This window comes from Kogia breviceps, chromosome X, assembly GCF_026419965.1.
Source record: "Kogia breviceps isolate mKogBre1 chromosome X, mKogBre1 haplotype 1, whole genome shotgun sequence".
Taxonomy (NCBI): domain Eukaryota; kingdom Metazoa; phylum Chordata; class Mammalia; order Artiodactyla; family Physeteridae; genus Kogia; species Kogia breviceps.
This window is the reverse complement of record NC_081330.1, coordinates 27,919,089-27,943,687: the sequence shown is the minus strand read 5'-3', so window position 1 is coordinate 27,943,687 and position 24,599 is coordinate 27,919,089. Positions and strand designations below refer to the sequence as shown.

The window sequence follows — 24,599 nt, the reverse complement described above, 5'->3', positions numbered from 1 at the left end:
TTCGAATTAGAGTTTTGTCCAGATATATGCCCAGGAGTGGGATTGCAGGATCATATGGTAGCTCTATTTTTAGTTTCCTTTTTAAAAATAAATTTATTTATTTATTTTTGGCTGTGTTGGGTCTTCGTTGCTGCGCGCAGGCTTTCCCTAGTTGTGCCGAGCGGAGCAGCTCTTCGTTGTGGTGCATGGGCTTCTCATTGAGGTGGCTTCTCTTGTTGTGGAGCGAGGGCTCTAGGCACGGGGGCTTCAGTAGTTGTGGCTCCCGGGCTCTAGAGCGCAGGCTCAGTAGCTGTGGCGCACAGGCTTACTTGCTCTGTGGCATGTGGGATCTTCCCGGACCAGGGCTCAAACCCGTGTCTCCTGCATTGGCAGGCAGACTCTTAACCACAGTGCCACCCGGGAAGTCCCCTATTTTTAGTTTTTTAAGGAACCTCCATACTCTTCTCCATAGTGGCTGTATCAATTTACATTCCCACCAACAGTGTACAAGGATTCACTTTTCTCCACACTCTCACCAGCATTTACTGTTTGCAGACTTTTTAATTTTATTTTATTTTTATAAATTTATTTACTTTTGGCTGCATTGGGTCTTTTTTTAATATAAATTTATTTATTTATTCATTTATTGGCTGCGTTGGGTCTTCGTTGCTGCGCAGGGGCTTTCTCTAGTTGCAGTGAGCAGGGTCTGCTCTTAGTTGCGGTGCACGGGCTTCTCATTGCAGTGGCTTCTCTTGTTGTGGAGCACAGGCTCTAGACGCACAGGCTTCAGTAGTTGTGGCTCGCGGGCTCTAGAGAGCAGGCTCAGTAGTTGTGGCGCACGGGCTTAGTTGCTCCGCAGCATGTGGGATCTTCCCGGGCCAAGGCTCGAACCTGTGTCCCTGGCATTGGCAGGGGGATTCTTAACCACTGCACCACCAGGGAAGCCCCTGTAGACTTTTTAATAATGGCCATTCTGACTGGTGTGAGGTGATACCTCATGGTAGTTTTGATTTGCATTTTTCTAATAATTAGTGATGTTGAGCATCTTTTCATGTGCCTGTTGGCCATCCGTATGTCTTCTTTGGAGAAATGTCTATTTAGGTCTGCTGCCCATTTTTGGATTGGGTTTTTTTATTTTTGATATTGAGCTGTATGAGCTGTTAGTATATTTTGGAAATTAATCCCTTGTCAGTAGCATCATTTGCAAATATTTTTTACTAGTTGGTAGGTTGTCTTTTCATTCTGTTTATGGTTTCCTTTGCTGTACAAAGCCTTTTAAGTTTAATTAGGTCCCATTTGTTTATTTTTGCTTTTATTTCCATTACTCTAGGAGACAGATCCAAAAAATATTGCTGTGATTTATGTCAAAGAGTGTTCTGCGTATGTTTTCCTCTAGGAGTTTTATAGTATCCGGTCCTACATTTAGGTCTTTAATCCATTTTGAATTTTTTTAAAAAATTTGAGTTTATTTTTTTGTATATGGTATTTGAGAATGTTCTAATTTCATTCGTTTACATGTAGCTGTCCAGTATTCCCAGCACCACTTATTGAGGAGGCTGTCTTTTCTCCATTGTATATTCTTGCCTCCCTTGTCGTAGATTAATTGACCATAAGCACGTGGGTTTCTTTCTGGGCTTTATCGGCAATTTCTTTTTAAGGTGATGAAAATGTTCTAAAATTGACTTTGGTAATGGCTGCACATATCTGTGAATATACTAAAAAACCACTGAACTGTACACTATAAATGGGTGAATTGTATACTCCGTGAATTATATCTTAATAAAACTGTTACTTAAAAACAAAGCAAAACAGAAAGAACCAGAGAGAAATGTCCTTGTAGATTAGAGAGCAGTGAGAACACAGACACAGAGTTATTGAATTAATGAAAGAGAAGTGAGGAGGGGCAGCCTTCAGAAAGGGAAGGAGGAAGAAATATTATAAATAGAAAGCTGACAGGGGAATTAGAAGAACTAGAGCAGTGAGTTCCCTGGGTGTGGAGATAAGGCTCCTTCCAGACCTCAGAGGCCCTGAAGCAACCCTGTAAGCTCAGTTCAGTGTGATAAATGGTGTTCACATAGGGGCCCTGGGTCATTACAACCAGGTTAAAGGGTTTAGTATCTCTGTTGAAGAAGGCAGAGAAGTTTATGACACATCCTAAATAGGTAACAGTGTAAAAGCTTGGGTTCGCATGGGCGCACTCCTCAGTCATCCAGAAAATGTACGTTTATGGAGCACACTCAACAGATAAGGTCCTCCTGAATTCGGAACATTTAAAAGGTGTGATGGTCTTTTTAATATGTCAACTTGGCAAGGCTCCAGCCCCCAGTTACTCAAACACGAATCTAGGTGTTTCAGTCAAGGTATTTTGCAGATGTAATTAAAGTCCACAGTTAGCTCACTTTAAGTAAAGGAGATTATCTTAGATAACATGGGTGGGCCTGATTTAATCAGGTGCAAAGCCTTAAAAGCAGGGTTGAGGCTCTCCCAAGAAAAGAAATTCTGCCTGTGGGCAGCAGCTTCAGCCAGTGGACAGCCTTGCCTGTGAGATCCTGTCCGCCTTTCCTGAAGGCCTGCCCTGGGAGTTCCCAGTTTCCCTCTCAGGCCTCATAATCACAGAAGCCAATTCCTTGCAATAAATCCCTCATTATATATCTCCTACTGGTCCTGCTTCTCTGGGTGAACACTGACCCATAAAAAAAGCAACTGTGTTACTCCAAGATAATAAATTTGTGATCAAATTAAAGTTCATTCAGATGGAACATATCTAATGCCTAGATGGTGGTTTCTAATACTATTCTCCACTAAAAGGAACCAAGGTTCCTTGTCTCCTTGGAGAAATGGCTGATTCTGGGCTGGGGAAGTATTGGATTATACCATAAGTATAAAATAAACATCCAGGGACTTCCCTAGTGGTCCAGTGGAAGACATGGAAGAAACTTAAATGCATTATTTCTAAGTGAACAAAGCCAATTCAAAACGGCCACGTACTGGGATTTCCCTGGTGGCACAGTGGTTAAGACTTCACGCTCCCAATGCAGGGAGCCAGGGTTCGATCCCTGGTCAGGGAGCTAGATCCCACAGGCCGCAACTAAGTGTTCTCGTTCCGCAACTAAAAGATCCCACTTGCCGCAAACTAAAGACCCAACGTAGACAAATAAATAAATAAATAAATAAATAATTTAAAAATCCATACGTCCATTTTGATATAAACAAATGACAGAATAAGTAAATAGTGAAGAAGAGACAAATCTCCCATGCAGAAAAATTCTGGGTAATTTATGGAGCTACTCGTTCCTTGAAGAGTTAAAGAAGGGGAGCGTAACTCCCCACTTCTTAAGAGAGCTGCACATTGTGACTTACTTCCAAAGAGTACAGTCGGGAAGGGGGAAAATAGAGTAACTGTACAGTGGAGAAACCTGACCAACACTGCTTCAGCCAGTTGATCAAGGTCAACATCAATGACGGTAAATCATGGTGAGAGTACATTCCTTTGAAATGATCTGATAAGAACGGCCCATTACCTCTGTGCTCTTCCTTCCCCCAAACTTATAACCCCAGTCTAATAATGAGAAAAACATCAAACACAATCCAATAGAGGGGCATCCTAAAAAATATTTGACCAGTACTCAAAACTGTCAAGCTCATGTTGTTGAACCCAAGTTCATGGGCCTGACACACAGTGAGGCCAAACAAATAGAAACATCAGAGTTTGGAGCAGAGAAAGGTTTATTGCTAGGGCCAAGCAAAGAGTTCTGATCCAGACTCAAACGTTTTGGTTTGTTTGGCCTCGCTGTACATTGGGCCCACGAACTTGCGTTCGACAGCAGTCATCAAAAACAAGGAGAGTCTGAGACACTATCACAGCCAAGAGGAGCCTAAGGAGACATAACTACCATACGCAAAGTGGTGTCCTGGATGGGATCTTGGAGCAGAAAAAGGCTATTAGGTAAAAACTAAAAAAATCTGAATAAACTATGAACTTCATATTATCTTCTCGACTTTTCTCTAAATCTAAAACTGTTCTAAAAAATAAAGTCTATTAAAAAACTAGAGGGACTTCCCTGGTGGTCCAGTGGCTAGGGCTCCGTGCTCCCAATGCAGGGGGCCCGGGTTCGATCGCTGGTCAGGGAACTAGATCCCACATGCTGCAACTAAAAGATTCCGCATGCTGCAACTAAGACCCGGTGCATCCAAATAAGTAAATAAATAAATATATTTTTAAAAAACTAGATCAGGGGGCTTCCCTGGTGGCGCAGTGGTTGAGAATCCGCCTGCTGATGCAGGAGACACGGGTTCGTGCCCTGGTCCGGGAAGATCCCACATGCCGCGGAGCGACTAAGCCCGTGAGCCATGGCCGCTGCGCCTGCGCGTCCCGAGCCTGTGCTCCGCAACGGGAGAGGCCACAACAGTGAGAGGCCCGCATACCGCAAAAAAAAAAAAAAAAAAAAAACTAGATCAGGAAAAAATCAGATGAACAAATACTTCTGAATATGTACTCTACAAGTTGTTTTTTTTTTTTTTTAAGATAACTGAGTTAAATTTATTTTATTTTATTTTTTGGCCATACTGCACTGCTTGCGGGGTCTTAGTCCCCCGACCAGGGATTGAACACGGGCCCACGGCAGTGAAAGTCCCGAGTCCTAACCACTGGACCACCAGGGAATTCCCTGTAATCTACAAGTTTTGGTACTAGGCTACAGAATGAGGAGTCATTCCGCTGTTTTCATTTTTACTTTAATTTAAAAGCAAGTCTTGATGATTTAAGTGGCTGGCAGTCTGTTGACCCTCTGTTGATAGTGACTGTCCTATCTCCTAGTCAGTGCCAAATGAGTGGCTTTTCTACCCCAAAGAGACATTAGCACGTAGCCCCCCGCCCACAGTAGATAACCTCACTTTCTATTTCATCAAAAAGACAGAAATCACCTAAAAAGACTTTGTTCAGCTTCCTGCAACCAAACCTATGAACTGACCTGCATGTGCACCCATTTTTCCCTTCCTGTGCTCCTGTTATATAACAGTTACCACTGGGGCTTCCCTGGTGGCGCCGTGGTTGAGAGGCCGCCTGCCGATGCAGGGGACACGGGTTCGTGCCCCGGTCCGGGAGGATCCCACATGCCGTGGAGCGGCTGGACCCGTGAGCCATGGCCGCTGAGCCTGCGCGTCCGCAGCCTGTGCTCCGCAACGGGAGAGGCCACAACAGAGAGAGGCCCGCATAGCACCAAAAAAAAAAAAAAAACCAGTTACCACTGATGCAGTGTTACTGCATGCCAGGCACTATGTTAATGCAGACAAAAAAAGGTTGCGTGCCATTTCAGTAAACAAGAATGTCGCCCGCCATCAAACCATCAGCCACTGCAGACGTCCTGACAGCGCGCCCTGAGGGGAATTCGGTTGAAGAGAAACAGGATACTGGCCCTAGACAGTTAAGATGCATATCTAAGGAATGATTTTCATGAGCCCAGACTCTTTTGCATCTTCCCATACATAGAATAGCGCTGAAATCATTAACTTGAGAGGTCTGTTTTTGTGATTAGCAGTAACCTTGTGATGTTTGACTATATTCTTTTTCCAGCAAAAACTCCTGTATCTCGTGGCTCCTCCCTCGCCCCTCTGGAACATTTCCTCAGAGCTCTCTGAGGGCCTGTCTCCTGCGCTGTAGTCCTCACTGGGGTCCCCGAATAAAACATGACTTGCAACTTTTAGGTTGTGGGAGTTTTTGTGGTTTTTTTTTTCAGTCGCTAGTAAGCATATTGCATGCATTATCTCCTTTAGTCATCACACCAAAATTCCGAGGTTCTCATAATTTCCCCATTTTACAGTCAAGGAAAACTGAGACTCAGGGAAAGTAAGTGACTTGCCCAAGTTCTCACAGCTAGGTGTTAGAACCAAGTGCTCCAACCCAGACTCCAGAATCTGACCTCTTAACTCCTAGGCTCTCCTCCTCTGCTCTGACTCATCACTTCCCAGCCCTTGGGAGCTTTGATCCACTGACGATTTGTATTGTCCCCTCTGTGTTCCTACTTCTTCCCTTCTGTGCCCTTCACATTCATTATGCAAACAAGCTGTCACTCCCCGGGTCAAGACAAAACCCCTCCTCTAACCCCACGGGTTTCTCCAGTTCTCTCTGGACTCGAATATTCACTACTCAACTGTCTATTGAGTATCTTCACCTGGAAGGCTTACAGCCATCCCACGCTAAATATACCCCAAACTGAACCCTTGACCACCCTGCTTTCCCACCAGAACACTATTCTCATGGTCTTTTCCCTCTCAGCGAATGACACCAGCAAACCACCTTGCTGCTCAAGCCAGAAACTTGGACATCATCCCGCCACTTCCCTCCTCCTCTTCTACACTCAGTCAGTCACAAGTCTTATTGATTCTACGAAATCTCTCCTCTGTCCATTTAGCTCCATCTCCACTGCCTCTGCCCATCCTTTCTCATGCGGGCTACAAACCGCAGCCTCTTATTATTAGTCTCTACTTCTAGCCCATGCTGCCCCATCCCCAGCCAGTCTGATCTCAGCGCTCCACACACTAACCCCGGTGATTTCTTAAACCCAGACCCGACAGGCATCTGTCCATTTTCAAGCCCTTCAATGTTTTTCTGGGCCTCAAGATGCAATCCAAGCTCTGTCTCAAGGCTTTGAGGCTCCCGGTGATCTGGCCTCAGCTTACTCTCCAGCTTCCTCCTTCATTACTACTTCCTCTGGGCACCCCTCTCCCGCCACCCCCGAGTATGTCCCCTTCCCACACTTCTGCCACACAGAGTGACTTTCAGTTCCCTAAAGCCTCCCAGCTTTCTATTTATTTATTTTTTTTGGTGGGGGGACGCCCACACGGCATGTGGGATCTAGTTCCCCACCCAGGGATCGAACCCGTGACCCCTGCAGTGGAAGCGTGGAGTCTTAACCACTGGCCCACCACGGAAGCCCCTCCCAGCTTTCTCCTGACTGGGCCTTTTCACAGTCTGTATCCTCTGTGTAGGACATGAACACACCACACTCCACCCGCCAGATCTAACTCCTCTTTGGCCTTCGGGGCTCAGCTTGCACTTCCTCAGCCCCTCACTCCCATGTTTAGGGCAGGTTCCCAAGGACCTAGTGCCTTCCTCACCACAGCACTTAGCATCAGGGGCTGCGGCTGTGTGCACATTCGTCTGTCCCCTGCAGACTCTGAGCTGGTGAAGATGGGGGCCTGTGGATGTGGCCCAGCGCCCAGCGCCACGTATCCACCTCGTAGTCTGTGTTGGGTGTTTGCGGAATGAACAAGTGGGAGTCGGAGGCAGCTGACCTTGAATTAGATCCACAGGCTTTCTGATTAAACTAATGTTATTTTTTTTGTAGGTCATTTGCGTTCTGTTCCAATGCCTTTCTCCCTTTGTTGGCCCCTGTGGAAACACTTTTTCTAATGAATCAGATACACATTTAGAGACTTACAAATGTGGCATGAGAGGTTCGTGATTTTAGAACCAATTTCCTCATTTTGAGCAGCAGAAAACTGAAGTCCCCAAAGCTGACGTGGTTTGTTAGTAGCAGGCTCATTGCGGCTGTAAAACTGGGACTATATCTTGTCTTACTGCAGTTACTCTGGTACCTAACTGTTGGTAATGCTTGTCTTCTTTCATTTAAACAGTAAGGTAGGTTGCACTGTGACTGTGGCTTTCATGATTAACCACGTGTTAATATTACATGGGGCTGGGACTTCCCTGGTGGCGCAGTGGTTAAGAATCCGCCTGCCAATGCAGGGGACACGGGTTCGAGCCCCGGTCCGGGAAGATCTCACATGCCGCGGAGCAACTAAGCCCGTGCGCCACAACTACTGAGCCTGCGCTCTAGAGCCCGCAAGCCACAACTACTGAAGCCCGTGCTCTGGAACAAGAGAAGCCACCGCAGTGAGAAGCCCGCGCACCGCAACGAAGAGCAGCCCCGCTCACTGCAACTAGAGATAAGCCTGCGCGCAGCAACGAAGACCTAATGCAGCCACAACTGAATTAATTAATTAATTAATTTTAAAAAGAGAGAACGCAGTTCCACTTAGGGTCAGGCTGAGGCACAAGTCCTGTCCCACTGCTCCTGGGTCTCCAGCGACAGCTTTGGACATGCAGCTGCAGGTGGCCTCATCAGTGACCATAGTTCAGGTGCAGGTGTCGGCCCACCAGTTTGGTGAATGAGGTGCTCCTACAGAGGGTGAGTAGTGAGAACAGCGCCATTCCCTACTCGTTATGCCTGAGCTTTCATGATATGACCGATTCTCCGGATTCTTTCCCTAGCACCTTAAACCCCAGCTACCTACCTACCAACCACGCATGCACACACACACACCATTTGCCTCCTCGTGAGCCTGGGTGAGGCCTTCCCGCAACTCCCCAGGCAAGTCATTCCTCCTTCACCCTTTGTAAACACGTTAAGGCGCACATTTTGCACTGCTCTTGCTCCCTTGTATGTCCCTCTCCTCATTCATTCATTCATCCGTTCAACAAATTTATTGAGCACTTCCTTTTCTCACTCACTCAACACATATATTTATTGCACACCTCTGTTATGCCAGCCGCTGGTATGTAAGAGCAATCAGCAGTGAGCAAGACAGACCCTATCCTTGTAGAGCTCAGTCTAGTGAGGGAGACAGACGTCAATTAACTAACCACACATAGACCTTTACAGTTACAATTGGGAAGGAAACTCCACAGGGTGATTTAGAGGTACTAAGCGGCAGGACCCAACTGGATTGAGGGGAGAGGAGCAGTCAGGGAAGGTCTCCCTGTGGAGGTGCAAAGTAGCTTGAGACCTGAAGGATGAATGGGAGTTCACCAGGTGAGGAGGGAGAATATTCCAGGTCAAGGGAATAACAGTGGGAAGGCTGAGGCCGGGTGGAGCTTGATGCTTTGAGGGACAAAGAGGTCAGTGTGGCTGGATCCAGTTTTGTGAGTGAAGAGGGGGTAGGAGCCACCAGTGCTCCTTTTGGGCCATGTTAAGGAGTGAGATTTACCCCAAAGAGTAGTGTGAAGTATTGGAAGGGGGGGTGGTGTGCCGGCAGATCTGTGTCTCTGGCTGGCCACAAGGCTATTAAACCATGGTTTCTCAACCTTGGCACTATTGACATTTTGGGCCCGATGATTCTTTGTTGTGGAGGATTGTCCTATGCATGGTAAGGATGTTTAGCAGCATTCCTGGCTAAACATCCTCTAGCTGCCAGTGGCACCTCCCCGTCCCCTAGTTGTTGCAACCAAAGATGGCTCCAGACATTGCCAAATGTCCCCTGGGGGGCAAAGTTGCTCCCAATGAAGAGTGATCGATCAGTTTTCTCCGAGGGTTCGCCACCCTCCCTCCCTCCGTTCCCAGACGGGCATATCTGATGTGCACAGGTACAGATGCACAGCACGCTCTCGACTGAAATACCTGTGAGGGTCATACTTGCCTCTGGCTCCCTGAATAGCCAACGTTTTGTATAAGCAGGGGCTTCAAGTTTGCTTCTCTGGGCTAAAACACCCTCAGGGAAGGGTAAATGGTTAATATTTCACCCTGTTCTTTCCAAGAAAATCTACTTCCTGTTCAATCTGGTTGTCATTGCCATTCCTGCTGACAGCAGCTACCTGCCATGTTAAGCACTGAAACTGTTGCTATCAGCAGGAATGAGAATTGTGGAACTTTTTTCTTACCCTGGCCAATGAAAGCACCAATTCCTAACCACTGGACTGCCAGGGAATTCCCCTTTCTTCTTTTTTTAAAAAAATTTATTCTCTTGGGCTTCCCTGGTGGCGCAGTGGTTGAGAGTCCGCCTGCCGATGCAAGGGACGCGGGTTCGTGCCCCGATCCGGGAGGATCCCACGTGCCGCGGAGCGGCTGGGCCCGTGAGCCATAGCCACTGCGCCTGCGCATCCGGAGCCCGTGCTCCGCAGCGGGAGAGGCCCCAACAGTGAGAGGCCCGCGTAACGCAAGAAAAAAAAAAAAATTTTCTTGTTTGAGAATTGTTTAACTTTTTTTCATCTGTAAAGTAGGAGAATTATCTGGTAGGACTGATCCTTGACCGACATTAGCATTCAATCCTTACAAACCTGAAGTAGGTATGATTCTGGATAAGTTTCCTGATGTTTCCACGGCTGGTTCAGTAACAGAGGTGGGATTCAACTGGAGGTGAGCGTAAGGCCCAGGATTTTAGTCCTCAAGTCACCCTACCTCCTTTCTTTCCAAGACCTCGAGGGGTTCCTCTACTCCAAATTCAAATCCTGGAACTAGAAGGGAACTGGCATCTCTCCAAAGGCTGACCTTGAGCACCAACTCTATGCCAGCTCTGCCTGATGTCCCCCCTGACGAGCTGCCCCTTCCCACTATCTTCGGTCCCTGTGTCTTATTTTTGCTTTATCCAGCAAACAGCCCACGTCTGCTGGGGAGGGGTCCACACCAAAACTTTAATCCTGCTCACTCCCCATTCCTCTTGCCCTTTTCCTAGTTAGGCACTGAATCAACTGCTTCATCCACACAGGCCTCTGAGGGAGCTCCCATATTGCAGATGACACTGAGGCTTGCAGCTGGTGCATGAAGAGCCGGATTTGAATGCAGACTATGCAGTCTTGTCACTCCAGACTGCCAACTCTTGGCCACCCCTCTGCTGCTGCCTGCTTCTCAGTAGGCCATCGAGGGATGGCCAGCATCACCACGGGGTTGACTGTCTTTTAAAAGCTGATCTTATGCTGAACCTCTTATAGGTAAATATAAGTCCTACATATCTCAAAGCTCCCATTCCTCCCTTCAGGAAGCAGCAATCTAGTCCACCAAGGAAACAAATACCGGCACTTACTGCACGAGGCAGTGAGGAACTACTGGATCCAGGACCTGTGTCCAGCCCCGGGCTCAAAAGAAACCCCTTTTACGTGGCCAACCAACCCTGGTGTCCATCATTTCCCCTTTCCATTTTAATCCTCCTTATTCAAGGTCTCTAGAGAAAGTTCCCTCTGCCGTGTGACCTCGGCCTTGTCATAACCTCCCGGGCTCAGCGAGCCTACCTACTATGAATGGTGAGGGTGAGGTATTCCTAATACTCCAAAATGGTTAGAAATCTCCATCACATGACCGTCAATTAATCCTATCAAGTCCCTCTGTCTTGGACTTGAATAACATTTTTAGCACATTTAACATTTACCAACTGCTGTTCACACAGTGGCAGCTGTCTTTGAATATGAAGGAAACACTGATGCAGTAAGAGAAAATATTTGAAAATCTAGGAGCTTGTAAAGGAAGTGGAAATGTTTTTCCAAGAGCTGTTGCCAGCTCCTACGTTCTTGGGCTGGTGGGTGTTCTGTAGCCCACCCTTCAAACTTCCAGTGAGCAGTGGTCTTTCTTAAGGACTGTGGTCATGAGCCTCCTAGTGTGGTTACAGGTCAGGGGCCCCTTGGTTGTGCAAGGGGTGCAACCACCATTTGGGGCACTCTGACAGCTCCTGTCACTTGCTTTCTTGGCTCTGTCCAGTGCAGGCTCCCTACAAGCTGGGTAGGGAGTTAGCACCAAACCTGATCCTCCTTCCTCTGCGGAAGCTCCAGCCTCATTCCACAGGTCACTAGCTAGGGCACTCTGGCTTCCTCCCATCTTTCCCAGACATTAGATATGACCTGTGTATTGGCCTATTACTAGCCTAACGTACATCTGTCTATCCATCGGTTAAACTCAAGTACCTAAGAATAGGGCCTGGCCTGTAAATTTGAATGTATTAAATGTCAAAAATACTCTTGATTTCTTTCAACCATTTAAAAATGCAGGGACTTCCCTGGTGGCGTGGTGGTGGTCGAGAATCCGCCTGCCAATGCAGGCGACACAGATTTGAGCCCTGGTCCGGGAGGATCCCATGTGCCACGGAGCAAATAAGCCCGTGCGCCACAACTACTGAGCCTGCGCCCTAGAGCCCACGAGCCACAACTACTGAGCCCGCGTGCAGCAACAGAGACCCAACACAGCCAAAAATAAATACATAAATTTATTTAAAAAAATAAATTTTAAAATGCAGAACTTCACTTCACAGGCCATACAAAAACAGCCAGCAGACCAGTTTGCCAATCCCTGGTTCACGTGATTCCTACTCTTTGAGGACTGGCACCACAGAATAGTATATGAAGATGCTTTTTATGGGACTTCCTTGGCAGTCCAGTGGTTAAGACTGCACGAGTTCGATCCTTGGTCAGGGAACTAAGACCCTGCCTGCGTTGTGGCAAGCCCCCCACCCACAAAAGCCTTTTAAGAAGGTGCTACACTCAGGTATGAGGATGACACATACGCACACTTCCCCTAACAGTAGGTATAAGAGCTGCTAGTTACAAGGAGCTATTAGACAACAAAATCTAAAAAACCAGTTCCTTACTTTTACTAGCCATACTTCTAAGTACCTGGTAACTAGAGAACATTTCCGTCATTGGACAGTCCTGTGTTACATCTGATAGGAGGGGTATTTATTCAGTACGTCATCACAAACCAGAATAACACAGTAACAGTTCCAACAAAAGGTTCACATGTTTATTACTGAGCTACACAGTCAGCAGTGATGAGGAAAGATCAAAGAAAGAGGACAGAGCATTAAACACAGGCAGCTGTTCCAGACACTAGTGATGTTCTGTTGTGTGCCACTTCATATGTGAGGCTCGTTATAGACCCAGCTTGGTTCTTCTCCAATGTCTTCTCTTAGAGTTGTACCTACACAGAAGGAAATCACAAATTACAAAGGCAGTCTGACCTCAATTTAGCTGCTCTTATGGACCACAAACTTTGCCTTAAAGTACCATAAAAATCTTTGAAAGAAAAAGGGTTCCACTTCCCCTACCTTTAACAAGTTTGGAGCTCTTTTTGGAGAGTAAAAAACGATTTGCTAGATGTGTTAAAGAACTAGTCAAAAAAAAAAAAAAAAAAAAAAGAACTAGTCAAAGCAATTTTTTACCTCTCAAAATGATTCCAGGCTAAGGAACACACACACTGGTTCCTTATACGGACTAAGTAGTGGAGAAGCTCTCTCCTCTCCAAGTGTACGTGCATTCACTTTTTTTTTTTTAAAAGAAGATGTTGGGGGTAGGAGTTAATTAATTAATTTATTTTTGCTGTGTTGGGTCTTCGTTTCGAGGGCTTTCTCTAGTTGTGGCAAGTGGGGGCCACTCTTCATCGCGGTGCGTGGGCCTCTCACTATCATGGCCTCTCGTTGTGGAGCACAGGCTCCGGACGCGCAGGCTCAGTAGTTGTGGCTCACGGGCCTAGTTGCTCCGCGGGATGTGGGATCCTCCCAGACCAGGGCTCGAACCCGTGTCCCCTGCATCAGCAGGCGGACTCTCAACCACTGAGCCACCAGGGAAGCCCAGCTCATTCACTTTTGATTCAACAGACCTGGGGTAGAACCAGAGACACATAACCTCCCCTTCTAAATTATATCAAAACCAGTAATTCTACATAATAGGTCACACATACAAAAAAGCTCTTGCATAATTTTAATACTACATTAACACCCTCAGTCACTTCAATACCAGAGCCAAGTGATTTGCAGAGCTAAGGCCATCTCAGAAATGTTCATGTCGATCTGTTATGATTTTACCCCCATAAAAGGCAAAATCAAAAATGATCAACAGATTTTCTTTCAGCAGGATTATGTCAGTACTTCAACGAAACGGAGCACTGTAATTGCAACCTGCTTTCAATACATTTTAAAAGTTAGACCACACACACACACATACACACACACACACACACACACACACACACAGCCAGACCACAGAGCAAGAGACCAGCATCTGATAGCTGCAGGTACCCTCTACTGAGCTAGGCACTGAGCTTTATATATATTTCTTTCCTTCCTCACAACTATAAAGGCAGGTCCTACCATCATCGGATGAGGACACGATAAACCAAAGGTTGCAATTAATTGGCCTATAAAGCTACAATGGGTGGCGATTTCACATGTGTATAACTGGCTAAATGAATTATGGGCCTTCAATTTTAGCCCTGACAATTCACATCTTAATCTTGGTCTTCACATCAGCCAACTAATCCCACTTCTACTTGCCATACAACCAAATCAGACTTCTATACTAGCTTCACGATCTTGCACTCCTGAGTTTCAGTCTTAATCTTGGCAGGGACCCACTTGCTAGGCTCACCCTAGTGTCAGCTTAAAAATGCTTTGAAAATATTTTGGCTGAAAGGCATGAAGGAGGCCTGAGTTTTAGATCTAGCTTTGCCTGGAGTTAGCCTAGACGACCTTGGAGGTCCTTTGTAGCAATTCTAGTAATGTCTTTCTCCTAAAACCATCACTTCAATTACTTCTGCAGTGGAAAGCAATCTTCCAATCTTTAGAAAAGATAAACACTATGATCTTCCCCACTGGGATGTGTAATGAGACAGCCTTCCATCTTCTTATGTTCTGGCTCAGACTGAAGACAAGGAAATTAACAAATATTGGAAGTGTCTGCCCCTAAGCCCAGCTGTGGGCTGACTGTGTCCAGAAACCCAGAAGCAGCACATTAAAAAAAAAAAAACCAAAAGAATTTCAGAATGGTGGCTCAGGACGAATTAAATTGCATATAACTTTCAATTGTGCATTTATGCCCCCAAAGTAATCCTAAGTTCAACAAAACACAAGGGTGGGGAGTGTTTGCCTTTACCTGATTTTATTACCAGTTTTCATTCGAATCCACTGGGGAATGGGACGATTCTGTTTTTGTTTCTTGGCCAGGAATCGCTTGATCCTGAAGGTCTTATGAGAAGACTGGGAAGGAAATGCAATCAATTTAACAGCAATACCAGAGCTTGCTCCAATGATTCAAAGTCAGGAACTCCCTAAATCCAACAAATATTCAAATGCTTAACATATACCAAGAACAACCCTCTCGATGCTAAACCCACCATTGCCCTTTGCTTTGTTCTTCACTTCTCCGGAGGCAGATACCATAATTCCCACTGTTCAAAGAAAAGTCAGCAGTCAGGGAGATAGGTAACCTGCCCCCAAAGCAGAGTATTAATGTGCAGATTTGGCTGGGATTCAAACCCAGGTCCTCTCTGCTCCAAGGCTAGGGCGTGTTCCAATCTTCCCTGCTGTCAACCCAGGACTGAGAGGACTATAGCCAGAGATGGCGGGGACTAAAGCACGTGGTTTTCAGGAACAATCCCTTGCAAGTCAGTGAGTCTCAGTGCACTATTTTGTACACCAGGGTACTGGGACTTCCCTGTTGGTCGAATGGTTAGGATCCCACGCTTCCACTGCTGGGGGCCCCGGTTCGATCCCTGGTCAGGAATCCAATAAGTCGCACCGAGTGGCAAAAAAAAAAAAAAGAAAATTTACACAAAGTCCCTGACTTCCGGTAAATCTGTTCTAGCCCACTGACCATTTTGGTATTAATTCTAACTCTATTTAAAACGTCACTTTCCCGAGGATGACTTTCCCAGTTTCCCGTCACATTCAGAGCACATCACCCCTGGATCAAACGCCTTGATCCAGGCGTTTCTACAAGGTAACGTTCGAGTCCCTGAACAAAGGGCTAAAAAGCCCTGTAATCTCATAACGTGGAAGGATTCTGGCCCCCAAGTAAAAACAGTCTTCGAAAACCAGCAGCCTACATTCCCTTTTCGATGCCAGGAACATCCCGCGTGTCGCAGGCATCCTGAAGTCAGGCCACGATTTCTGGGGTACCCCCTCGACTTCTCTTCTTGCCCCCCAAACAGAGTTTGTTCCGGGAAAAACGGGAATCCCTGCCCGCCTGAGCAGTGGCCTGGAGCAGAGAGCGCCCCTTCGGACCTCGCAGGGCCGGCGCAGCCCGCCCCTCCCCAGGTGCTCGCTCGCTTCCCGCCAGGCTCTCGGACTGGAGCCATGGCCCAACTCCTCTCCTCAGGAAAAGGCCTTAAAAAGGGTCCCGCACATAGACACAGCCCGCGGCACCGGCGAGCTCGCGGAGACCTCAGGTCTCGGAAAGCCACCGCAGAGCCGATGGTAACGGATGCACTTACCATGGCGAGGAGCAAATCCAACCGCACATAGGATGGCGGACAAGAGAAAAGAGGAGGAATCGAGCGGAAGGACGTGTTTAGAAGGCGCCGCCGGGGGCCGGGCTTGGGGAGGACACGCCGTGCGCCAACCAACGCCCTCTGGCGGCCGTTCTCTGCGCACGCTCCCGTGAGGCCGTGGGAAACCGCGCTCGTTCGTGCGAAATGGAATTCCCTTTCCTTCAGTTCCGTAAGTGGGTTTTTCAGGAGCCCGTTAGTGTTCCAGGGGCACCCTGTGTCATGGGTGAAACACAAAGTCCGTGATAAATGCCAAGGCAGAAACGCTTCCGAAGACGGGAGGAGCGGAGTGGGCGGGGCTATCTCCAAGGAGGGCGGGGGAGATGTTCTGTTCCGGCGCAAGGGACTTCGGTCCTGCGTTTGCGAGGGAGCGCGCCTAGGGGCGGGGGCTGGGAACGCCCCGCCGGAGTGGGCTGGGGGGTTGGTCCCCGGCTCTTTCTCGGCGGTTGTTTCCACTAGGCTGGGCCGTGCGGGATGGGAAGGTACAGTGGTGTTGGCCATGGGGCTTTAAACTAGGCAAGAGGCTGCCAATCAAGGGGTTTTTTTCCCCTTCCAGTTTTATTGAGATATAATTGACATACGGCACTGTATAACCAATCAAGGTTTTACACAACGCAGAGTACTAAGGATCACGGCCCCAATTAAGATTTTAAACTGGGAAAGTTCTGGACAGAACATTTCCTTGGCTGCTAGGAAGCTCAGACTGACTTTGAAACCCACCTTTGGCAAAATGTACAAGAATTAATGGCACACGTTTTGGCTGTTAATGTTCCCTGTTTTCATCTTTTTCTTCTCCCCATTTAGAAACAAAGATCTCTGCAGTCACTTCAAGCATTTTTGCACCAATAGATTAAGGTAAGGGTTTTTAACCTGGGGTCCACAAGGGTCAATGTATAGAATTCACAGGGTACCTGAACGTGGATGGAAAAAGAAATCACAACTTCGTTTTCATCAAACTCTGAAACGTAGTGCTTTCTTTATTTACAAATGTAGGCAACAAACTACAGTGACATTAGCGGTACCTGTGACTTGGTCACCAATAGAAGTCAAAGATGGTTTCATATCACACTGAAGTTGATGCTGATGTCTCGAAATATCATTTATGTACTCATCACTTCTTTGAAATTACAGTAGACCTACAAGAACTCTGTTAATCCTGTATGTTGCTATAGTACACATTTCTTTTAGAAAATATTTTGATAGCTGTATTGCAGTGTGATTGGTTTTCTTTATCATCCTGTGTACTTTGTTTTACGCATTTAAAAACATTCTGAGAAGGACTTCCCTGGTGGCACAGTGGTTAAGAATCCACCTGCCAATGCAGGGGACATGGGTTCGAGCCCTGGTCCGGAAAGATCCCACATGCTGCGGAGCAACTAAGACCGTGTGCCATAACTACTGAGCCTGTGCTCTAGAGCCCACAAACCACAACTACTGAAGCCCGCGCGCCTAGAGCCCGTGCTTCGTAACAAGACAAGCCACCGCAATGAGAAGCCTGCACACCACAACGAAGAGTAGCCCCCACTCGCCGCAACTAGAGAAAGCCTGCATGCAGCAACGAAGACCCAATGCAGCCAAAAATAAATAAATAAAATATATATTTTTTAAAAAAACGATTCTGAGGGACTTCCTTGGCGATCCAGTGGTTAAGAATTGCCTTCCAATGCAGGGAACGTGGGCTCGATCCCTGGTTGAGGAACTAAGATCCCACATGCTCCAGGGCAACTAAGCCTGCATATCGCAACTACTGAGCATGTGAGCCACAACTAGAGAGCCGCGTGCCAAAACAAAGGATCCTGCATGTCACAACAAAGATCCCGCATGCCGCAACTAAGACCCGATGTAGCCAAAAATAAGATTAAATAAATAAATATTTTTTTAAATTCTGAAAATAAGTCCAGAAACTTTCTCAGACTGCCAGATGGTTCCATGGCACAAAAATGGTTTCGGATCCCTGGATTGGGGTAGTGACAGATGGTAGAACAAACTAGGTAGGAGGCTTTGGAAATAGGCTAAGCAAGAATTGATGGTGGCACAGAGTAAGGTAGTCACCATGACGTTGAATAAGAAGAAACAAGGTCAAGAGGTGATTGTGGGGCTTCCCTGGTGGCGCAGTGATTGAGAATCCGCCTGCCGATGCAGGGGACACGGGTTCGTGCCCCGGTCCAGGAAGATGCCACATGCCGCGGAGCGGCTGGGCCCGTGAGCCATGGCCTCTGAGCCTGCGCGTCTGGAGCCTGTGCTCCGCAACGGGAGAGGCCACAACAGTGAGAGGCCTGCATACCGCAAAAAAAAAAAAAAAAAAGTGATTGTGGGGCTCCCTTCGGCAGCACATATACTAAAATTGGAACGATACAGAGAAGATTAGCATGGCCCCTGCACAAGGATGACACGCAAATTCGTGAAGCGTTCCATATTTTTTGAACGTTCTCAATAAATGGTTACATATGTGGGGGAAAAAAAAGATGATTGTGACATAAAGTTAACAGGTCTTAGTCCCAGGTCTCTGCCTTGGGCAACTGGATGCTGGTGCCTTAGATCTAGAGAGGGAATACAGGAACCATAGGAAGCTTGAGCCCAATTTAGTAATTACCGGGGTTTTGTTTGCTTTTTGGCCAGCCACGTGGCTTTCGGGATCTTAGTTCCCTGACCAGGGATCAAACCCATGCCACCTGCAGTGGAAGCACGGAGTCCTAACCACTGGACCGCCAGGGAAGTCCCGAATAATTACCGGTTTTTAACAGCAACAGTTTAGTTACTTTAATCCCACCCAGTTTTTAGATTCAGACCCTCATCCAAATTTACATTTAATTCAAGCGAGACCTTGGGCTTCTTACCTTGGATTTTAATTATTTATTTAAGAGCCAGTATTTTCTTTTTGGTGACCAGAAGGAGCAACATATAAGCCTTTAGTAGATGAATTATCATCGTCATCATCATCACCATCATAGCGACCATTTCCTCAGGTTTAGAGTGTGACTGACACTGTGCTAAGAGCTTATATAAATCATCCTTTTAATTCTTACAGCTTTATAGGACACTTGTTGTTCTTTCCTTCTATATCACATGGCATCCCTTCTGAGTTTCTTTTGCTGGTTCTTCCTTATCTCACTTACTTTTTAACATTGGAGAGCCCTGAGGTTCAGATTTGGACCTCTTCTCTTTTCTATATACACTCCCTTCCTCGGTGACCTCATCCAATATTATGGCTTTAAATGTTTTCTTGGACTTCCCTGGCGGTCCAGTGGTTAAGACTCGGTGCTTCCACTGCAGGGGGCACGGGTTTGATCCCTGATCAGGGAACTAAGATCTCGCATGCCACACAGCACGGCCAAAAAAAAAAAAAGTTTAAATACTCTCTTGGTTGACGACACCCAAATGTATGTCTCCAGCCTGGATGTCTCCTTGAACTCCTACTACCTTCAACGTCCCCACCTGGATGTCTTTAAACTTAATGTGTCCCAAACAGAACTCCTGATATTTTCACCGTCAAATGGCTCACTTAAAAGTCCTTCCCATCTCAGCAAATGGCACCTCCATTCTTCCTGCTGCTTAGGCCAAAATTTATTTTCCACTCTTCTCTCTTTTTAAAAAAATACTTCCTCTTTTTAAAAAAAATTTTTTTAATTTTATTTTTGGCTGCGTTGGGTCTTCATTGCTGCACGTGGGCTTTCTCTAGTTGCAGCGAGCGGGGGCTACTCTTTTTTTGTGTGTGTGTGTGATACGCGGGCCTCTCACTGTTGTGGCCTCTCCCGTTGCGGAGCACAGGCTCCGGACGCGCAGGCTCAGCGGCCATGGCTCACGGGCCCAGCCGCTCCGCGGCATGTGGGATCTTCCCGGACCAGGGCACGAACCCGTGTCCCCTGCATCGGCAGGCAGATTCTCAACCACTGCGCCACCAAGGAAGCCCGGGGGGAGGGCTACTCTTCGTTGCAGTGCATGAGCTTCTCATTGCGGTGGCTTCTCTTGTTGCGGAGCACAGGCTGTAGGTGCGAGGGCTTCAGTAGTTGCGGCTCGTGGGCTCAGTAATTACAGCGCATGGGCTTAGTTGCTTCGTGGCATGTGGGATCTTCCTGGACCAGGGATTGAACCTGTGTCCCCTGCATTGGCAGGCGGGTTCTTAACCACTGCGCCACCAGGGAAGCTGTCCACTCTTTTCTCTCACATCCCATATCCAGTTTGTCAGCAAATCTGGTCAGTTTGACTTTGAAATTTATACAGTACCTCAGAATGTGACTTTATTTGGAGGTAGGGTCTTTACAGAGGTAATCAAGTTAAAATGAGGCTGGCTAGGGACTTCCCTGGTGTTCCAGTGACTAAGACTCCATGCTCCCAATGCAGGGGGTCTGGGTTCGATCCCTGGTCAGGGAACTAGATCCCACATGCGGCAACTAAGAGTTTACATGCCGCAGCTGAGACCTGGCACAGCCAAATAAATAAATAAATATTTTTTTTAAAAAATGAGGCTGCCTAGTGTGGGCCCTCATCCAGTCTGACTGGTGTCCTCATCAGAAGAGATTAGGACACACAAGGAGACACCAGGGATGCTTGCGTGCATGCGGAAAGGCCATGCGAGGACACAGTAGGAAGGTGGCCGGCCACCCGCGAGCCAAAGAGAGTAACCAGACCTGCTGATGCCTCAATCTCAGACTTCTCGCCTCCAGAACTGTGAGAAACTTCTGTTGTTTAAGCCACCCAATCTGTGGTATTTTGTCATGGCAGCCCTCACCAACTAAGACAGGTGGGATCGGGACATGGGGAGTGGGGAGAAGGGCATTCCAGCTAGAAGGAACAGCATGCCACCGGTCACAAGCCAATGTGCTGTACCTCCTGATTGGCTGGAGCCAGGGAGGCAAGTTTCAGGGGCTGGAATTCCACAGAGCTGGGTCCCATAGGGTCAGAAAAGACAACGGCTGTGAAGAGGCTCCCAGATTTGACATAGGGTGCTCCCTGGTGCCCTTGAAAGTTGGGCAGTATACACAGGATGTGAGGAAGGGGGCAAGAGGAGAAAGAGTGGGTGGTGAAGTGGGGCAGGGCTTGTGGGGAGGAGATGCTTTTAGGACGTTTGAGTGTGAAGAGAAGGAGACAAAGGAGGGCAGTGAGAGAGGGTGGTGAGCTCAGGAATTGGTCATTTCTGGGACTTCCCTGGCGGTCCAGTGGTTTAAGACTCCAGGACGTGGGTTCAATCCCTGATCTAGGAACTGGGATCCCGCATGCCCCGCGGTGTGGCCAAAAGAAAGAGAGTTGGTCATTTCTGGTAGATCGTGGAGAGGAAGACGTGAAGGAGAGACATTAGAGATGCAGGGAAACCGAGGTATAGTAGGTAGCGTGGGGGTCTCAAGAGGGCATGGTGGGGGCGGGCTCAAGGGCATCAGGAGAGGGCCTTGAAAAGGACAACAGTCGTTTCCCACATTAGGAGGGAAGAAGAAGGACAGATGAAGAGAGAATTATTTTGTAAATTTAATTTTTTTTTTTAATCATGTAAATATTTTCCATGGTTCCATTTACACCCTATGACTATATTTCCTCTCCTACGTGTTTCTCAAACAGAAAGGTGAACAGATGTGCATCAAAAGGTATGTACTGGGACTTCCCTGGCGGTCCAGTGGTTAAGACTCCATGCTCCCAAGGCAGGGGGCACAGGTTCGATTCCTGGTCAGGGAGCTAAGATCCCACATGCCATAGGGCGTGGCCTAAAAAAAAATTAAATAAATAAATAAAATTTTTTTTAAGTTTGAAAAAAGGTATGTACTCAGTTGCTTATAGAAGAATTATTTCTAACAGCCCCAGACAGGAAACTATCTATCTCCAGCTGAATGGATAAACTGTGGTATATTTACCAAGGGCTACTATACAGCAACGGTTCTCAAAGTGTGATCCAGGGAACTCTGGGGGATTCTCAAGAGCGTTTCGGAGGGTCTGCAGGGTCAAAACTATTTTTATAATAATACAAAGAAGTCATCTGCTTCTTTCACTCTAATCCTCTCACGGGCGTACCGTGGAGTTTCCAAGAGGCTACATGACTTGTAATGACTTCATTGCTCTGACAGACAATAATAGAATGTGTGTTTGTGTGTTCTTGGGTTTTAAATACTTTTCAGTTTTAATTTCTAATACAGTAAATATCGATAGATATAATCCACACAAACAAAGGCCCTTTCGAGTCCTCAATAATTTTTAAGTGTAAAGGGGTCCTAAGACTAAAACATCTGTGAACCGCTCCTATACAGCAATGAGAATGAACAGGCTACAGCTACCCACAGTGGCACGGATGGATCTCACAAACATCCACAAATGTGGAACAAAGGAAGCCAGACACAGAAGCATGCACACTGTATGATTCCATTTACATAAAGACACAAACCAGGCAAGACTAATCTGTGCCATTAGCAGTCAGGATAGTGGTTATCCTTGGGGGGAGGAGGCGCCGGTCATACTCTGTTTCTTGATCTGGATGCTAGTTCCGTGGGTGTGTGTTCCCTTTGTGAAAACTCATCTAGCTGTACACTTCAGGTTCGTGTGCTTTTCTGTATGGGGGTTATATTTCAATATAAATTAAAAATACTTTTATGGGTCTACAGACAAAACTATAGATGAGGGCTTCCCTGGTGGCGCAGTGGTTAAGAATCCGCCTCCCAACGCAGGGGACAAGGGTTCGAACCCGGGGCCAGGAAGATCCCACATGCCGTGGAGCAACCAAGCCCGTGTGCCACAACTACTGAGCCTGTGCTCTAGAGCCCACGTGCCTAGAGCCCGTGCTCTACAATAAGAGAAGCCACCGCAATGAGAAGCCCGTGTACCACAATGAAGAGTAGCCCCGGCTCGCCAAAGCCCGCACGCAGCGACGAAGACCCAACACAGCCAAAAAAAAAAAAAAAAAAAAAAAACCAGACCACACCACCATCTCTCTCACTTGGATCATTACAAAAATCTCCCCTCTTCTGACCCTGCCCCCTACCCCCCTACACTGTCTTTTCAACACAGCAGCCAGAGTGATCCTGTTAGGACCTGTCAGATCGCATCCCTCCTCTGCTCAGTGGGGCTCTAATGGCTAATTTCACTCAGGTAAAAATCCAAGTCCATACAACGGCCTACAAGCGGCAAGTGCCATCAGGACCTTTCACCCCCACCCCACCCCCCTGACCTCATCTCCAGTTGCTCTCACCTTCAGCTCACTCTGTTTGGGCCACACTGGCCGTTACATTCGTGTCTTGGGGCCTTCGCACTTGCTGTTTCCTCTGCCTGGGAGGGTCCTCCGTCAGTCTCTTCAGGGCTTGATTCACACGCCGCCTTCTCTGTGAGGCTTTCCCTGACCGCTCTCTCCATCTAAAAGCACAGCGTCTGCCCTCACTGAGCGTTCGCCACCCACCCCACCGCCAACTCCTGCTTTATTGTTCTCCGTGGAGCTTACAACACCACGTATATTTTTTCTTTCTTTTTTAAGTTTTGGCTGCATAGCATGTGGGATATTAGTTCTCCAACCAGGGATCAAACCCAGCCCCCTGCATTGGAAGCGCAATCTTAACCACTGGACCATGAGGGAAGTCCCTACTTTCTTTCTTTATTGCCTGACTCCCTCCCTAGAATGTAAATTCCATGAGGGCTTGGATTATGTGTTTTGTTCACTGCTGTCTTCTCCGAGCCCAGAACAGTGCCTCACACATAGTAGGTGCTCAATAAATATTTAACGAATGAATGAATCAACAAATGAAGTCAAATACCTCAAACAGACAAAACAGAAGAACAGGCCTCTCAGTGCAGTTGACAGCTTCACTGTTTGGCCTGGACACTTCTTGTTTGAGGAACCCCTGAAGCACTTCTACCCAGCCAAGAGGGTTCCTCAGAATGGAGCTTCAAAATGACTGCTGAAAGCAAATGGGAGCCGTTGAAAGCTTTTGAAGGGCAAGCAGCAGTTATGTGGTTATTTTAGAAAGATCACTTGGGCAGCTGTGCCGAGAGCAGATGGTAGCGGAGTTAAAAGAGTGGAAACAAGGAGACCCACGGGGGCCACTGCCGCAGTCCCAGCACAAAGATGCGATTTTTTGTTGCAGCTGCTTCCCAGTCCCTCCCAGTCTCTCCCTTTCATTCCTTGCAGATTTAGCTCCTGGCTCACTGCTGCTCTCTCTAACACTGCTCCTGTCATGATTCCTGGTGAGTTCAGTATCCACTTGTGGCCCCTTGGCCTCCTCTTCTCCAGTGACCCCGTCCTCCGCTGCACAGCAGCCACTTGCTCCCTAGCCAGCCCTTCGACCTTGGCATGATGCCACTCTCTGCTGTCCTTGCAGCTGACTTTCTCTAGGACCCCAGCACTGAGGACGATGCTCCCCCCCCGGAACCACCCCTCCATTGAACCTATGCCCTTTCCCTGTTCCTTACGCTGCCCCTCCGTGTCTCCTCTTCCCTCCTTATTTAGCTTAAATTGTATCAGCCACTAACTCGTCCACACCCTGCCCTTTCTTGTACTTGCCTGGAGAGACCGTAACCCTAGTAAATCCAGTCCTCCGCCTGCTCGATGGGTGCCTCTGACAGCTGAATGAGCCTGGAGGAAACCAACTGGCCTCACTTCGGCTTCACGACCACTGACTTCAAGTGGGCCCTGAA

At 47.4% G+C, this 24,599-nt stretch overlaps 1 protein-coding gene and 2 non-coding genes across 3 annotated transcripts; 1 reads left to right on the top strand and 2 right to left on the bottom strand.

Annotated features, from left to right (window-relative positions):
• Positions 1–12,457: 12,457 nt before the first annotated feature.
• On the bottom strand, positions 12,458–16,499 carry RPL39 (ribosomal protein L39). Its single transcript, XM_059050141.2, has 3 exons — positions 15,945–16,499; positions 14,606–14,709; positions 12,458–12,656 (listed from the first exon to the last, which is right to left on the bottom strand). The coding sequence occupies exons 1-3, from the start codon at positions 16,497–16,499 to the stop codon at positions 12,608–12,610; spliced, it is 708 nt and encodes a 235-aa protein (XP_058906124.2). The 3' UTR covers positions 12,458–12,607.
• Positions 13,509–13,639, bottom strand: LOC131749065 (small nucleolar RNA SNORA69). Its single transcript, XR_009333178.1, has one exon. It is a non-coding gene; the product is annotated as a small nucleolar RNA SNORA69 (small nucleolar RNA).
• Positions 16,500–18,312: 1,813 nt separating the features above from the next.
• LOC131749096 (U6 spliceosomal RNA) lies at positions 18,313–18,419 on the top strand. The gene has a single exon (XR_009333205.1). It is a non-coding gene; the product is annotated as a U6 spliceosomal RNA (small nuclear RNA).
• The last annotated feature ends 6,180 nt before the right edge of the window (positions 18,420–24,599 follow it).

What these genes read in the sequence shown, in the direction of transcription:
- RPL39 (XM_059050141.2), bottom strand. Translation starts at nt 16,499, where the DNA reads ATGGCCAACACCACTGTACCTTCCCATCCCGCACGGCCCAGCCTAGTG. An exon ending in TGGATTTGCTCCTCGCCATG is followed by an intron (nt 14,710 to 15,944) that starts GTAAGTGCATCC and finishes TTTCCTTCCCAG; the next exon opens with TCTTCTCATAAGACCTTCAG. An exon ending in AAAACTGGTAATAAAATCAG is followed by an intron (nt 12,657 to 14,605) that starts GTAAAGGCAAAC and finishes CCTTCTGTGTAG; the next exon opens with GTACAACTCTAAGAGAAGAC.